Source organism: Oncorhynchus keta, unplaced genomic scaffold (assembly GCF_023373465.1).
Source record: "Oncorhynchus keta strain PuntledgeMale-10-30-2019 unplaced genomic scaffold, Oket_V2 Un_contig_14081_pilon_pilon, whole genome shotgun sequence".
Lineage (NCBI taxonomy): Eukaryota > Metazoa > Chordata > Actinopteri > Salmoniformes > Salmonidae > Oncorhynchus > Oncorhynchus keta.
In genome coordinates this window covers 104,315-121,801 of record NW_026278538.1, presented here as the reverse complement: position 1 = coordinate 121,801, position 17,487 = coordinate 104,315, and the positions used below count along the sequence as shown (strand labels likewise).

The 17,487-nt window shown below is 44.7% G+C and overlaps 1 protein-coding gene across 1 annotated transcript in view; it reads right to left on the bottom strand.

The window, feature by feature from the left end:
- Positions 1-17,487, bottom strand: part of LOC127918381 (dedicator of cytokinesis protein 1-like) — a 171,534-nt gene that overhangs the window by 78,441 nt on the left and 75,606 nt on the right. The window contains 4 exon segments of the mRNA XM_052501655.1: positions 836-908; positions 2,753-2,888; positions 12,127-12,208; positions 16,451-16,608. Coding sequence (XP_052357615.1) covers positions 836-908; positions 2,753-2,888; positions 12,127-12,208; positions 16,451-16,608 — 449 coding nt within the window.

Below are 17,487 nucleotides of genomic sequence, written 5' to 3'. Positions count from 1 at the left end.
GTTCATATTTCATACTCACAGGTTTTATAACATAGTGCTCTGTGTTATGGTGATGTAATGGATGGGAGAGTGTGTGTGTGTGTTCATATTTCATACTCACAGGTTTTATGACATAGTGCTCTGTGTTATGGTGATGTAATGGATGGGAGAGTGTGTGTGTGTGTTCATATTTCATACTCACAGGTTTTATGACATAGTGCTCTGTGTTATGGTGATGTAATGGATGGGAGAGTGTGTGTGTGTGTTCATATTTCATACTCACAGGTTTTATGACATAGTGCTCTGTGTTATGGTGATGTAATGGATGGGAGAGTGTGTGTGTGTGTTCATATTTCATACTCACAGGTTTTATGACATAGTGCTCTGTGTTATGGTGATGTAATGGATGGGAGAGAGTGTGTGTGTTCATATTTCATACTCACAGGTTTTATGACATAGTGCTCTGTGTTATGGTGATGTAATGGATGGGAGAGTGTGTGTGTGTGTGTTCATATTTCATACTCACAGGTTTTATGACATAGTGCTCTGTGTTATGGTGATGTAATGGATGGGAGAGAGTGTGTGTGTGTGTTCATATTTCATACTCACAGGTTTTATGACATAGTGCTCTGTGTTATGGTGATGTAATGGATGGGAGAGTGTGTGTGTGTGTGTTCATATTTCATACTCACAGGTTTTATGACATAGTGCTCTGTGTTATGGTGATGTAATGGATGAGAGAGTGTGTGTGTGTGTTCATATTTCATACTCACAGGTTTTATGACATAGTGCTCTGTGTTATGGTGATGTAATGGATGAGAGAGTGTGTGTGTGTGTGTTCATATTTCATACTCACGGCTGGAAGGGGATGAAATGCTGCTTGTCCTCATCATCCATCTTGCCTGTTATGATGTCAGTCACATCCATTACTGTTAGAGACGGGACATATAGTATAGAAGGTCAATGCTATAGCAGTCTGTTACTGATAGAGACAGAGAGGAATGTTAGCACAAACAGACCGGCACCCAGGCTAGTTCCAGTAGTCTCTGTTACTGATAGAGACATATAGTATAGAAGGTCAATGCTATAGCAGTCTGTTACTGATAGAGACATATAGTATAGAAGGTCAATGCTATAGCAGTCTGTTACTGATAGAGACATATAGTATAGAAGGTCAAAGCTATAGCAGTCTGTTACTGATAGAGACATATAGTATAGAAGGTCAATGCTATAGCAGTCTGTTACTGATAGAGACATATAGTATAGAAGGTCAAAGCTATAGCAGTCTGTTACTGATAGAGACATATAGTATAGAAGGTCAATGCTATAGCAGTCTGTTACTGATAGAGACATATAGTATAGAAGGTCAATGCTATAGCAGTCTGTTACTGATAGAGACATATAGTATAGAAGGTCAATGCTATAGCAGTCTGTTACTGATAGAGACATATAGTATAGAAGGTCAATGCTATAGCAGTCTGTTACTGATAGAGACATATAGTATAGAAGGTCAATGCTATAGCAGTCTGTTACTGATAGAGACATATAGTATAGAAGGTCAAAGCTATAGCAGTCTGTTACTGATAGAGACATATAGTATAGAAGGTCAATGCTATAGCAGTCTGTTACTGATAGAGACAGAGGAATGTTAGCACAAACAGACAGGTACCCAGGCTAGTTCCAGTAGTCTCTGTTACTGATAGAGACATATAGTATAGAAGGTCAATGCTATAGCAGTCTGTTACTGATAGAGACATATAGTATAGAAGGTCAATGCTATAGCAGTCTGTTACTGATAGAGACATATAGTATAGAAGGTCAATGCTATAGCAGTCTGTTACTGATAGAGACATATAGTATAGAAGGTCAATGCTATAGCAGTCTGTTACTGATAGAGACATATAGTATAGAAGGTCAATGCTATAGCAGTCTGTTACTGATAGAGACATATAGTATAGAAGGTCAATGCTATAGCAGTCTGTTACTGATAGAGACAGAGGAATGTTAGCACAAACAGACCGGTACCCAGGCTAGTTCCAGTAGTCTCTGTTACTAATAGAGACAGAGAGGAATGTTAGCACAAACAGACCGGTACCCAGGCTAGTTCCAGTAGTCTCTGTTACTGATAGAGACCGAGAGGAATGTTAGCACAAACAGACCGGTACCCAGGCTAGTTCCAGTAGTCTCTGTTACTGATAGAGACAGAGAGGAATGTTAGCACAAACAGACCGGTACCCAGGCTAGTTCCAGTAGTCTCTGTTACTGATAGAGACAGAGAGGAATGTTAGCACAAACAGACCGGTACCCAGGCTAGTTCCAGTAGTCTCTGTTACTGATAGAGACAGAGAGGAATGTTAGCACAAACAGACCGGTACCCAGGCTAGTTCCAGTAGTCTCTGTTACTGATAGAGACAGAGAGGAATGTTAGCACAAACAGACCGGTACCCAGGCTAGTTCCAGTAGTCTCTGTTACTGATAGAGACAGAGAGGAATGTTAGCACAAACAGACCGGTACCCAGGCTAGTTCCAGTAGTCTCTGTTACTGATAGAGACAGAGAGGAATGTTAGCACAAACAGACCGGTACCCAGGCTAGTTCCAGTAGTCTCTGTTACTGATAGAGACCGAGAGGAATGTTAGCACAAACAGACCGGTACCCAGGCTAGTTCCAGTAGTCTCTGTTACTGATAGAGACAGAGAGGAATGTTAGCACAAACAGACCGGTACCCAGGCTAGTTCCAGTAGTCTCCGGGCTTAAAGACACGGCCGGTTTACCTGCCACTCCAAAGGGTCTCCTCAGCCCAGAGGTCAGCTTCTTGGTGTTGTTGTCACGGAGCTCCATCCGTCCGACTCTAACGATCTGGCACACAAAGCTGATCTTCTCTCTCTTTAAATCCTCACTGCCAAGGTCCTGGGGGAGAACGACGACAACCAATAGACTCAGTGGTGGGAGGAGCAAAACCACCCTGGTGCACCTGTAAACGTCTTGTATTCCTCTACACACCTTCAGTTACAGATCAGGAAACAAATCATTTATACTGATCAAATAATAGAAACGCATCATTACTAACCCATTGTGTAGTGATGATGCTGTTTACATCATTACTAACCATTGTGATGATGCTGTTTACATCATTACTAACCATTGTGATGATGCTGTTTACATCATTACTAACCATTGTGTAGTGATGATGCTGTTTACATCATTACTAACCATTGTGATGATGCTGTTTACATCATTACTAACCATTGTGTAATGATGATGCTGTTTACATCATTACTAACCATTGTGTAGTGATGATGCTGTTTACATCATTACTAACCATTGTGTAGTGATGATGCTGTTTACATCATTACTAACCATTGTGTAATGATGATGCTGTTTACATCATTACTAACCATTGTGTTGATGCTGTTTACATCATTACTAACCATTGTGATGATGCTGTTTACATCATTACTAACCATTGTGTAATGATGATGCTGTTTACATCATTACTAACCATTGTGTAGTGATGATGCTGTTTACATCATTACTAACCATTGTGTAGTGATGATGCTGTTTACATCATTACTAACCATTGTGATGATGCTGTTTACATCATTACTAACCATTGTGTAGTGATGATGCTGTTTATCATTACTAACCATTGTGTAGTGATGATGCTGTTTATCATTACTAACCATTGTGTAGTGATGATGCTGTTTATCATTACTAACCATTGTGTAATGATGATGCTGTTTACATCATTACTAACCATTGTGTAATGATGATGCTGTTTACATCATGACTAACCATTGTGATGATGCTGTTTACATCATTACTAACCATTGTGTTGTGATGATGCTGTTTACATCATTACTAACCATTGTGATGATGCTGTTTACATCATTACTAACCATTGTGTATGATGATGCTGTTTACATCATTACTAACCATTGTGTAATGATGATGCTGTTTACATCATTACTAACCATTGTGTAGTGATGATGCTGTTTACATCATTACTAACCATTGTGATGATGCTGTTTACATCATTACTAACCATTGTGTAGTGATGATGCTGTTTACATCATTACTAACCATTGTGTAGTGATGATGCTGTTTACATCATTACTAACCATTGTGTAGTGATGATGCTGTTTACATCATTACTAACCATTGTGTAATGATGATGCTGTTTACATCATTACTAACCATTGTGATGATGCTGTTTACATCATTACTAACCATTGTGTAATGATGATGCTGTTTACATCATTACTAACCATTGTGATGATGCTGTTTACATCATTACTAACCATTGTGATGATGCTGTTTACATCATTACTAACCATTGTGTTGATGCTGTTTACATCATTACTAACCATCGCTGTTAGATGGTAACACCACCAGGCTGATCTGTTTATTAGACTGCAGCAGTAACACCACCAGGCTGATCTGTTTTTTAGACTGCAGCAGTAACACCACCAGGCTGATCTGTTTATTAGACTGCAGCAGTAACACCACCAGGCTGATCTGTTTATTAGACTGCAGCAGTAACACCACCAGGCTGATCTGTTTATTAGACTGCAGCAGTAACACCACCAGGCTGATCTGTTTATTAGACTGCAGCAGTAACACCACCAGGCTGATCTGTTTATTAGACTGCAGCAGTAACACCACCAGGCTGATCTGTTTATTAGACTACAGCAGTAACACCACCAGGCTGATCTGTTTATTAGACTACAGCAGTAACACCACCACCACCAGGCTGATCTGTTTATTAGACTGCAGCAGTAACACCACCAGGCTGATCTGTTTATTAGACTGCAGTAGTAACACCACCAGGCTGATCTGTTTATTAGACTGCAGCAGTAACACCACCAGGCTGATCTGTTTATTAGACTACAGCAGTAACACCACCAGGCTGATCTGTTTATTAGACTGCAGCAGTAACACCACCAGGCTGATCTGTTTATTAGACTGCAGCAGTAACACCACCAGGCTGATCTGTTTATTAGACTGCAGCAGTAACACCACCAGGCTGATCTGTTTATTAGACTGCAGCAGTAACACCACCAGGCTGATCTGTTTATTAGACTGCAGCAGTAACACCACCACCACCAGGCTGATCTGTTTATTAGACTGCAACAGTAACACCACCAGGCTGATCTGTTTATTAGACTGCAGCAGTAACACCACCAGGCTGATCTGTTTATTAGACTGCAGCAGTAACACCACCAGGCTGATCTGTTTATTAGACTGCAGCAGTAACACCACCAGGCTGATCTGTTTATTAGACTGCAGCAGTAACACCACCAGGCTGATCTGTTTATTAGACTGCAGCAGTAACACCACCACCAGGCTGATCTGTTTATTAGACTGCAGCAGTAACACCACCACCAGGCTGATCTGTTTATTAGACTGTAGCAGTAACACCACCAGGCTGATCTGTTTATTAGACTGTAGCAGTAACACCACCAGGCTGATCTGTTTATTAGACTGCAGCAGTAACACCACCAGGCTGATCTGTTTATTAGACTGCAGCAGTAACACCACCAGGCTGATCTGTTTATTAGACTGCAGCAGTAACATTACACCACCAGGCTGATCTGTTTATTAGACTGCAGCAGTAACACCACCAGGCTGATCTGTTTATTAGACTGCAGCAGTAACACCACCACCACCAGGCTGATCTGTTTATTAGACTGCAGCAGTAACACCACCAGGCTGATCTGTTTATTAGACTGCAACAGTAACACCACCAGGCTGATCTGTTTATTAGACTGCAGCAGTAACACCACCAGGCTGATCTGTTTATTAGACTGCAGCAGTAACACCACCAGGCTGATCTGTTTATTAGACTGCAGCAGTAACACCACCAGGCTGATCTGTTTATTAGACTACAGCAGTAACACCACCAGGCTGATCTGTTTATTAGACTGCAACAGTAACACCACCAGGCTGATCTGTTTATTAGACTGCAGCAGTAACACCACCAGGCTGATCTGTTTATTAGACTGCAGCAGTAACACCACCAGGCTGATCTGTTTATTAGACTGCAGTAGTAACACCACCAGGCTGATCTGTTTATTAGACTGCAGCAGTAACACCACCACCAGGCTGATTTGTATATTAGACTGCAGCAGTAACACCACCACCAGGCTGATCTGTTTATTAGACTGTAGCAGTAACACCACCAGGCTGATCTGTTTATTAGACTGTAGCAGTAACACCACCAGGCTGATCTGTTTATTAGACTGCAGCAGTAACACCACCAGGCTGATCTGTTTATTAGACTGCAGCAGTAACACCACCAGGCTGATCTGTTTATTAGACTGCAGCAGTAACACCACCAGGCTGATCTGTTTATTAGACTGCAGCAGTAACACCACCAGGCTGATCTGTTTATTAGACTGCAGCAGTAACACCACCAGGCTGATCTGTTTATTAGACTGCAGCAGTAACACCACCAGGCTGATCTGTTTATTAGACTGCAACAGTAACACCACCAGGCTGATCTGTTTATTAGACTGCAGCAGTAACACCACCAGGCTGATCTGTTTATTAGACTGCAGCAGTAACACCACCAGGCTGATCTGTTTATTAGACTGCAGCAGTAACACCACCACCACCAGGCTGATCTGTTTATTAGACTGCAGTAGTAACACCACCAGGTTGATCTGTATATTAGACTGCAGTAGTAACACCACCAGGCTGATCTGTTTATTAGACTGCAGCAGTAACACCACCACCACCAGGCTGATCTGTTTATTAGACTGCAGCAGTAACACCACCAGGCTGATCTGTTTATTAGACTGCAGCAGTACCACCACCAGGCTGATCTGTTTATTAGACTGCAACAGTAACACCACCAGGCTGATCTGTTTATTAGACTGCAGCAGTAACACCACCAGGCTGATCTGTTTATTAGACTGCAGCAGTAACACCACCAGGCTGATCTGTTTATTAGACTGCAGCAGTAACACCACCAGGCTGATCTGTTTATTAGACTGCAGCAGTAACACCACCAGGCTGATCTGTTTATTAGACTACAACAGTACCACCACCAGGCTGATCTGTTTATTAGACTACAGCAGTAACACCACCACCACCAGGCTGATCTGTTTATTAGACTGCAGCAGTAACACCACCACCACCAGGCTGATCTGTTTATTAGACTGCAGCAGTAACACCACCACCACCAGGCTGATCTGTTTATTAGACTGCAGCAGTAACACCACCACCACCAGGCTGATCTGTTTATTAGACTGCAGCAGTAACACCACCACCACCAGGCTGATCTGTTTATTAGACTGCAGCAGTAACACCACCAGGCTGATCTGTTTATTAGACTGCAGCAGTAACACCACCACCACCAGGCTGATCTGTTTATTAGACTGCAGCAGTAACACCACCAGGCTGATCTGTTTATTAGACTGCAGCAGTAACACCACCACCACCAGGCTGATCTGTTTATTAGACTGCAGCAGTAACACCACCAGGCTGATCTGTTTATTAGACTGCAGCAGTAACACCACCAGGCTGATCTGTTTATTAGACTGCAGCAGTAACACCACCACCACCAGGCTGATCTGTTTATTAGACTGCAGCAGTAACACCACCAGGCTGATCTGTTTATTAGACTGCAGCAGTAACACCACCAGGCTGATCTGTTTATTAGACTGCAGCAGTAACACCACCAGGCTGATCTGTTTATTAGACTGCAGCAGTAACACCACCAGGCTGATCTGTTTATTAGACTGCAGCAGTAACACCACCAGGCTGATCTGTTTATTAGACTGCAGCAGTAACACCACCAGGCTGATCTGTTTATTAGACTGCAGCAGTAACACCACCAGGCTGATCTGTTTATTAGACTGCAGCAGTAACACCACCAGGCTGATCTGTTTATTAGACTACAGCAGTAACACCACCAGGCTGATCTGTTTATTAGACTGCAGCAGTAACACCACCAGGCTGATCTGTTTATTAGACTGCAGCAGTAACACCACCACCACCAGGCTGATCTGTTTATTAGACTGCAGCAGTAACACCACCAGGCTGATCTGTTTATTAGACTGCAGCAGTAACACCACCAGGCTGATCTGTTTATTAGACTGCAGCAGTAACACCACCAGGCTGATCTGTTTATTAGACTGCAGCAGTAACACCACCACCACCAGGCTGATCTGTTTATTAGACTGCAGCAGTAACACCACCACCACCAGGCTGATCTGTTTATTAGACTGCAGCAGTAACACCACCAGGCTGATCTGTTTATTAGACTGCAGCAGTAACACCACCAGGCTGATCTGTTTATTAGACTACAGCAGTAACACCACCAGGCTGATCTGTTTATTAGACTGCAGCAGTAACACCACCAGGCTGATCTGTTTATTAGACTGCAGCAGTAACACCACCACCACCAGGCTGATCTGTTTATTAGACTGCAGCAGTAACACCACCAGGCTGATCTGTTTATTAGACTGCAGCAGTAACACCACCACCACCAGGCTGATCTGTTTATTAGACTCTGCAGCAGTAACACCACCACCACCAGGCTGATCTGTTTATTAGACTGCAGCAGTAACACCACCAGGCTGATCTGTTTATTAGACTGCAGCAGTAACACCACCAGGCTGATCTGTTTATTAGACTGCAGCAGTAACACCACCAGGCTGATCTGTTTATTAGACTGCAGCAGTAACACCACCAGGCTGATCTGTTTATTAGACTGCAGCAGTAACACCACCAGGCTGATCTGTTTATTAGACTGCAGCAGTAACACCACCACCACCAGGCTGATCTGTTTATTAGACTCTGCAGCAGTAACACCACCAGGCTGATCTGTTTATTAGACTGCAGCAGTAACACCACCACCACCAGGCTGATCTGTTTATTAGACTCTGCAGCAGTAACACCACCACCACCAGGCTGATCTGTTTATTAGACTGCAGCAGTAACACCACCAGGCTGATCTGTTTATTAGACTGCAGCAGTAACACCACCAGGCTGATCTGTTTATTAGACTGCAGCAGTAACACCACCAGGCTGATCTGTTTATTAGACTGCAGCAGTAACACCACCAGGCTGATCTGTTTATTAGACTGCAGCAGTAACACCACCAGGCTGATCTGTTTATTAGACTGCAGCAGTACCACCACCAGGCTGATCTGTTTATTAGACTGCAGCAGTAACACCACCAGGCTGATCTGTTTATTAGACTGCAGCAGTAACACCACCAGGCTGATCTGTTTATTAGACTGCAGCAGTAACACCACCAGGCTGATCTGTTTATTAGACTGCAGCAGTAACACCACCAGGCTGATCTGTTTATTAGACTACAGCAGTAACACCACCAGGCTGATCTGTTTATTAGACTGCAGCAGTAACACCACCACCACCAGGCTGATCTGTTTATTAGACTCTGCAGCAGTAACACCACCAGGCTGACAGAACCATTTCAAAGGAGGATAAACGTTTGTTCAGGAGGCCCGTTTTCACTCCCAAAATGCTTTAACTCCCTATTTAATTGTGTCCATGGTTCATGTCCTGCTGTGATCCATGCTGTGCCGCCAGTGTAGCGAGCGGAGTAGCGGGCGCCAACTAGCTCGTCGTACGTAGGCGCTTGGTGACCCGGGCTGCCCCAAGCCAGCCATTAGTAGAGAGGTGACCTTTGACAAACAAATCGGGTCGCTCTGGGTCGTCCTCTTTCTTTCAGAGCCGGGAGCTTCACAAACACAGCCGCCCAAACAGGGGGGGTAAACACACACACCGACATCCCTCAAGACAGGTCTGGGTAAACAACCGTGAGGTAGCAGCCAACACTCTACATATACTCACAGTGAAGACTGATCTCAGGTTATGTAGCTGGTCTATATCTACATATACTCACGGTGAAGACTGATCTCAGGTTATGTAGCTGGTCTATATCTACATATACTCACAGAGAAGACTGATCTCAGGTTATGTAGCTGGTCTATATCTACATATACTCACAGAGAAGACTGATCTCAGGTTATGTAGCTGGTCTATATCTACATATACTAATGAAGACTGATCTCCATTTAGCAGGTTTTTATCCAGTGAAGACTGACTTACAGTCATGTGTGCATACATTACTACGTATGACTGGTCTCCTACTACCCTGAAGACTGATCTCAGGTTATGTAGCTGGTCTATATCTACATATACTCACAGTGAAGACTGATCTCAGGTTATGTAGCTGGTCTATATCTACATATACTCACAGTGAAGACTGATCTCAGGTTATGTAGCTGGTCTATATCTACATATACTCACAGTGAAGACTGATCTCAGGTTATGTAGCTGGTCTATATCTACATATACTCACAGTGAAGACTGATCTCAGGTTATGTAGCTGGTCTATATCTACATATACTCACAGTGAAGACTGATCTCAGGTTATGTAGCTGGTCTATATCTACATATACTCACAGTGAAGACTGATCTCAGGTTATGTAGCTGGTCTATATCTACATATACTCACAGTGAAGACTGATCTCAGGTTATGTAGCTGGTCTATATCTACATATACTCACAGTGAAGACTGATCTCAGGTTATGTAGCTGGTCTATATCTACATATACTCACAGTGAAGACTGATCTCAGGTTATGTAGCTGGTCTATATCTACATATACTCACAGTGAAGACTGATCTCAGGTTATGTAGCTGGTCTATATCTACATATACTCACAGTGAAGACTGATCTCAGGTTATGTAGCTGGTCTATATCTACATATACTCACAGTGAAGACTGATCTCAGGTTATGTAGCTGGTCTATATCTACATATACTCACAGTGAAGACTGATCTCAGGTTATGTAGCTGGTCTATATCTACATATACTCACAGTGAAGACTGATCTCAGGTTATGTAGCTGGTCTATATCTACATATACTCACAGTGAAGACTGATCTCAGGTTATGTAGCTGGTCTATATCTACATATACTCACAGTGAAGACTGATCTCAGGTTATGTAGCTGGTCTATATCTACATATACTCACAGTGAAGACTGATCTCAGGTTATGTAGCTGGTCTATATCTACATATACTCACAGTGAAGACTGATCTCAGGTTATGTAGCTGGTCTATATCTACATATACTCACAGTGAAGACTGATCTCAGGTTATGGAGCTGGTCTATATCTACATATACTCAGAGTGAAGACTGACCTCAGGTTATGTAGCTGGTCTATATCTACATATACTCACAGTGAAGACTGATCTCAGGTTATGTAGCTGGTCTATATCTACATATACTCACAGTGAAGACTGATCTCAGGTTATGTAGCTGGTCTATATCTACATATACTCACAGTGAAGACTGATCTCAGGTTATGTAGCTGGTCTATATCTACATATACTCACAGTGAAGACTGATCTCAGGTTATGTAGCTGGTCTATATCTACATATACTCACAGTGAAGACTGATCTCAGGTTATGTAGCTGGTCTATATCTACATATACTCACGGTGAAGACTGATCTCAGGTTATGTAGCTGGTCTATATCTACATATACTCACAGAGAAGACTGATCTCAGGTTATGTAGCTGGTCTATATCTACATATACTCACAGAGAAGACTGATCTCAGGTTATGTAGCTGGTCTATATCTACATATACTAATGTAATATGCCATTTAGCAGACGCTTTTATCCAAAGCGACTTACAGTCATGTGTGCATACATTCTACGTATGGGTGGTCCCGGGAATCGAACCCACTACCCTGGCGTTACAAGCGCCATGCTCTACCATCTGAGCTACAGAAGGACAGTGAAGACTGATCTCAGGTTATGTAGCTGGTCTATATCTACATATACTCACAGTGAAGACTGATCTCAGGTTATGTAGCTGGTCTATATCTACATATACTCACAGTGAAGACTGATCTCAGGTTATGTAGCTGGTCTATATCTACATATACTCACAGTGAAGACTGATCTCAGGTTATGTAGCTGGTCTATATCTACATATACTCACAGTGAAGACTGATCTCAGGTTATGTAGCTGGTCTATATCTACATATACTCACAGTGAAGACTGATCTCAGGTTATGTAGCTGGTCTATATCTACATATACTCCCGGTGAAGACTGATCTCAGGTTATGTAGCTGGTCTATATCTACATATACTCACAGTGAAGACTGATCTCAGGTTATGTAGCTGGTCGATATCCTTCACCAGGCCTTGACTGGACCATCTCACCAGGTAATTCTCACTGGGGAGGAGGGAAGAACCAACATCAACCTTTTAGCGTTACAATCTGGCATCACAAATCAACTGTCTAGTCTCAAGATGAACAAATGACAATCGACTGACTAATGTCGCGCAGATGAGCCGTGTCTGAACAGTATCCTGGAACAGAGAAAACCCCAGGCAGGCTGGCAGCCAGGTCTGTGCTGTAACGTTCCTGGCTCTGGACTCGGGCCTAGGGCAATACTATTCCCATGATTCAGAGGTTCTCCAGAAATCCTGATGAGAGGATTCCCAAAATAGTGAGGAAATAACCAGGGAGGAATCCACTAACCAGGAGGAATCCACTAACCAGGGAATCCTCTAACTGGGAGGGAATCCTCTAACTAAAAGTAATCTTTCACTGCTTATGGGGAGGAATCTCACTAACCGGGGAAGACCACTAACCGGGAGGGAATCCACTAACCGGGAGGGAATCCTCTACCGGGAGGAATCCTCTACCATTAGGAATCCTCTCAGGTTATCTAAAAACAAGGAATCTAACCAGGAGGAATCCACTAACCAGGGAGGGAATCCTCTAACCAGGGGGAATCCTCTAACCAGGAGGAATCCTCTAACCAGGGAGGAATCCTCTAACCAGACTGGGAATCCAAAACCAGGAGGAATCCACTAACCAGGGAGGGAATCCTCTACCAGGAGGAATCCTCTAACCAGGGAGGGAATCTAACCAGGTTATTCCTCTAACCAGGAGGGAATCCTCTAACCAGGGAGAATGCTCTAACCAGGGAGGTTCTACCCAGGGAGGGAATGCTCTAACCAGGGAGGGAATCCTCTAACCAGGGAGGAATCTGATCTCTAACCAGGGAGGGAATCCTCTAACCAGGAGGAATCCTTCATACCAGGGAGGAATCCTTCAACCAGGGAGGAATGCTACTAACCAGGAAGACTCCTCCAGGGGAGTGAATCCTGGTCTAATCCTCCAACCAGAGGGAATGCTCTAACCAGAGGAATGCTCTAACCAGGGAGGTTCCTCTAACCAGGGAGGGAATCCTTCAACCAGGGAGGAATGCTCTAACCAGGAGGGAATCCTCCAACCAGGAGGAATCCTCTAACCAGGGGAGGAATCCTCTAACCAGGGAGGAATCCTCCAACCAGGAGAATGTCCAACCAGGGAGGAATGCTCTAACCAGGGATGGAATCCTCCAACCAGGAGGAATCCTCTAACCAGGGAGGAATCCTCCAACCAGGGAGGAATCCTCTAACCAGGGGAATGCTCTAACCAGGGGAATACTCTAACCAGGGGGAATCCTCCAACCAGGAGGAATCCTCCAACCAGGAGAGAATCCTCCAACCAGAGGGAATCCTCTAACCAGGGAGGGAATGCTCTAACCAGGGAGGAATGCTCTAACCAGGAGGGAATCCTCTAACCAGGAGGGAATCTCTAACCGTTAGGGAATGCTCTAACCTAGGGAATCCTCAACCAGGAGGAATCCTCTATCCAGGGAGGGAATGGTCTAACCAGGAGGGAATACCTCCAACCAGGGAGTGAATCCTCCAACCAGGAGTGAATCCTCAACCAGGTCTATCCTCCAACCAGGGAGGGAATCCTCTAACCAGGAGAGGAATCCTCTAACCAGGGAGGGAATCCTTCACCAGGGAGGGAATCCTCTAACCAGGAGAATCCTCCAACCAGGAGAATCTCTAACCTGGGAGGGAATCCTCCAACCAGGAAGGAATCCTCTAACCAGGGAGGAATGCTCTATGAACCAGGGGGAATGCTCTAACCAGGGGGAATCCTCAACCAGGAGGAATCCTCAAACCAGGATATCTACCCATACTCACCAGAGAATCCTCCAACAGAGGGAGTTTTTCCAACCAGGAATCCTCAACCAGGAGGAATCCTGTAACCAGGGAGGAATCCTCTAACCAGGGAGGAGATATCACTCTAACCAGGGAGGCTATATAAATAACTGATCTTGAGGAGGAATCCTCTAACCAGGAGCTGGACTATATCAGGGATATACTCCCAGGGAAGACTGATCCAGGGTAGGGTCTAATCTACATAACCAGGGAGACTGATCTCAGGTTATGTCCAACCAGGTCTAATCTCTAACCAGGAGAAGACTGATCCAGGTTATGTAGCCAGGGAGGAATCCTCTAACCAGGAGGAATGATCTCCAGGTTATGTAGCTGGTCTATATCTACATATACTCAACCAGGAGAAGACTGATCCAGGTTATCTAACCAGGGAGGTCTATATCTCTATACCACATATACTACTCACGGAAGACTGATCTCCAGGTTATGTCTAACCAGGAGGGAATCCTCTAACCAGGGAGGGAATCCTTCAACCAGGAGGAATGACTGATCCAGGAGGATCCTCCAACCAGGGAGGAATCCTCTAACCAGGGAGGAATCCTCCAACCAGTGAATCCTCCACCAGGAGTGATCTCAGGTTATCCTAATCCAGGTCCTAGGGAGGGAATGCTCTAACCAGGAGATATACTCAACCAGGAGGAATCCTGATCTCAGGGATGGAGCTGCTCTAACCAGGGAGGAATATCTAACCAGGGAGGAGATATCCCCCCAGGAGAATGATCTCCAGGTTAATGTCTAACCAGGTCTAGGATCCTTCAACCAGGCCTCTGACCAGGACCATCTCTAACCAGGGGAATTCTCTAACCAGGGGGAATCCTCCAACCAGGGAGGGAATCCTTCAGGGAGGAATCAAATATCAACCAGGGAGAATTCCAACCAATCTGGAGGAATCAACCAGGGAGGGAATCCTCTAACCAGGAGGGAATCCTCTAACCAGGAGGGAATCCTCTAACCAGGAGGGAATCCTCTAACCACCAGGGAGGGAATCCTGGAGGGAATGCTCTAACCAGGGAGAATGTCTCTAACCAGGAGGGAATCCTCTAACCAGGAGGGAAAACCTCAACCAGGGAGGAATGCTCTAACCAGGGAGGAATCCTCCAACCAGGAGGAATCCTCTAACCAGGAGGAATCTCTGGAACCAGGGAGGGAATACTCCCAACCAGGGTTCTCCAGGAAATCCTCTGAGGGAGGGAATCCTCTAACCAGGGAGGAAATCCCAGGGAGAATCCTTCAACCAGGAGGAATGCTCTAACCTCCAACCAGGGAGGAATCCTCTAACCAGGGAGGGAATCCTCTAACCAGGGAGGAATCCTCTAACCAGGAGGGAATGCTCCAACCAGGGAGGAATGCTCTAACCAGGAGGGAATCCTCCAACCAGGAGGGAATCCTCTCTCTAACCAGGGAGGGAATGCTCTAACCAGGGAGGGAATGCTCTAACCAGGGAGGGAATGCTCTAACCAGGGAGGGAATGCTCTAACCAGGGAGGGAATGCTCTAACCAGGGAGGAATCCTCCAACCAGGAGGGAATCCTCTAACCAGGGAGGGAATCCTCTAACCAGGGAGGGAATCCTCTAACCAGGGAGGGAATCCTCTAACCAGGGAGGGAATCCTCTAACCAGGGAGGGAATGCTCTAACCAGGGAGGGAATCCTCCAACCAGAGAGGGAATCCTCTAACCAGGGAGGAATCCTCTAACCAGGAGGAATCCTCCAACCAGGAGGGAATCCTCTAACCAGGGAGGGAATCCTCTAACCAAGGAGGGAATCCTCTAACCAGGAGGAATCCTCTAACCAGGAGGGAATCCTCCAACCAGGGAGGGAATCCTCTAACCAGGGAGGGAATCCTCTAACCAGGGAGGGAATCCTCTAACCAGGGAGGGAATCCTTCAACCAGGGAGGGAATGCTCTAACCAAGGAGGGAATGCTCTAACCAGGGAGTGAATCCTCTAACCAGGGAGGGAATCCTCCAACCAGGGAGGGAATCCTTCAACTGGGATTTCAGGAAAATGTGGGAAATTTGAGAAAGTGTCCAGAACTCTTGCGACCCTTGGCATACCTGATGACCTTTAACCCTCAGAGGAACATACCTGATGACCTTTAACCCTCAGAGGGCCACAGAGGAACATACCTGATGACCTTTAACCTTAAAAGAAACCATTCAAAACAACTCATTCCTATAAATTACAGTGTCAAATAAGAGCAATATTTTTTTGTGAGCGAATGTCTCAATTTGTCGTTATGATAAGTTTGGTAGTAACTTGGGAAAATCGTTGCGGAAATCTGTTGAAGCTCAAGTCGACTACAAAACCCACAATGCAAGACTCTCCCTATGGGCTCTATGCACTATACATGATGACATTTAACCCTATGACGTCATAGGAGGTTACATACCTGATGAACTTTGACTCAACAGGGTCGTAGAGCGACATGAGGACCTCTGCATCTTCTCCGATCTTACACACCACGTTCTTCAGGGTGACGAAGAGAGCGAAGGACGGTGTCTGGGCGAACTTGGCCTGCCTGCTCAGATCTACATTCTGTTTCTGAGACTGTCCCAGGGAGAGGAGGAGGGAACAGAGATGTTGTATTTAATACAGGGCTCCAGTAGTCTTCACTAGCCTGACTGTCATATCATCTGGGCCAAGGGCCTATGAAGGTTAAAGAAGGTTGAGAATCACACACACAAGAGAGAAGGTGACTCTTAGCTAGTTTTCAGCACTGAGGATGGACACAGTGACTTGACTGTAATTCCCCATCAGTCAGACCCATCTTCATTAGACTGGACTGTTATTCCCCATCAGTCAGACCCATCTTCATTAGACTGGACTGTTATTCCCCATCTTCATTAGACTGGACTGTAATTCCCCATCAGCCAGACCCATCTTCATTAGACTGGACTGTTATTCCCCATCAGCCAGACCCATCTTCATTAGACTGGACTGTTATTCCCCATCTTCATTAGACTGGACTGTTATTCCCCATCAGTCAGACCCATCTTCATTAGACTGGACTGTTATTCCCCATCAGCCAGACCCATCTTCATTAGACTGGACTGTTATTCCCCATCTTCATTAGACTGGACTGTTATTCCCGATCAGTCAGACCCATCTTCATTAGACTAGACTGTAATTCCCCATCAGTCAGACTCATCTTCATTAGACTGGACTGTTATTCCCCATCTTCATTAGACTGGACTGTTATTCCCCATCTTCATTAGACTGGACTGTTATTCCCCATCAGCCAGACCCATCTTCATTAGACTGGACTGTTAATTCCCCATCAGTCAGACCCATCTTCATTAGACTGGACTGTTATTCCCCATCTTCATTAGACTGGACCGTTATTCCCGATCAGTCAGACCCATCTTCATTAGACTGGACTGTTATTCCCCATCAGTCAGATCCATCTTCATTAGACTGGACTGTTAT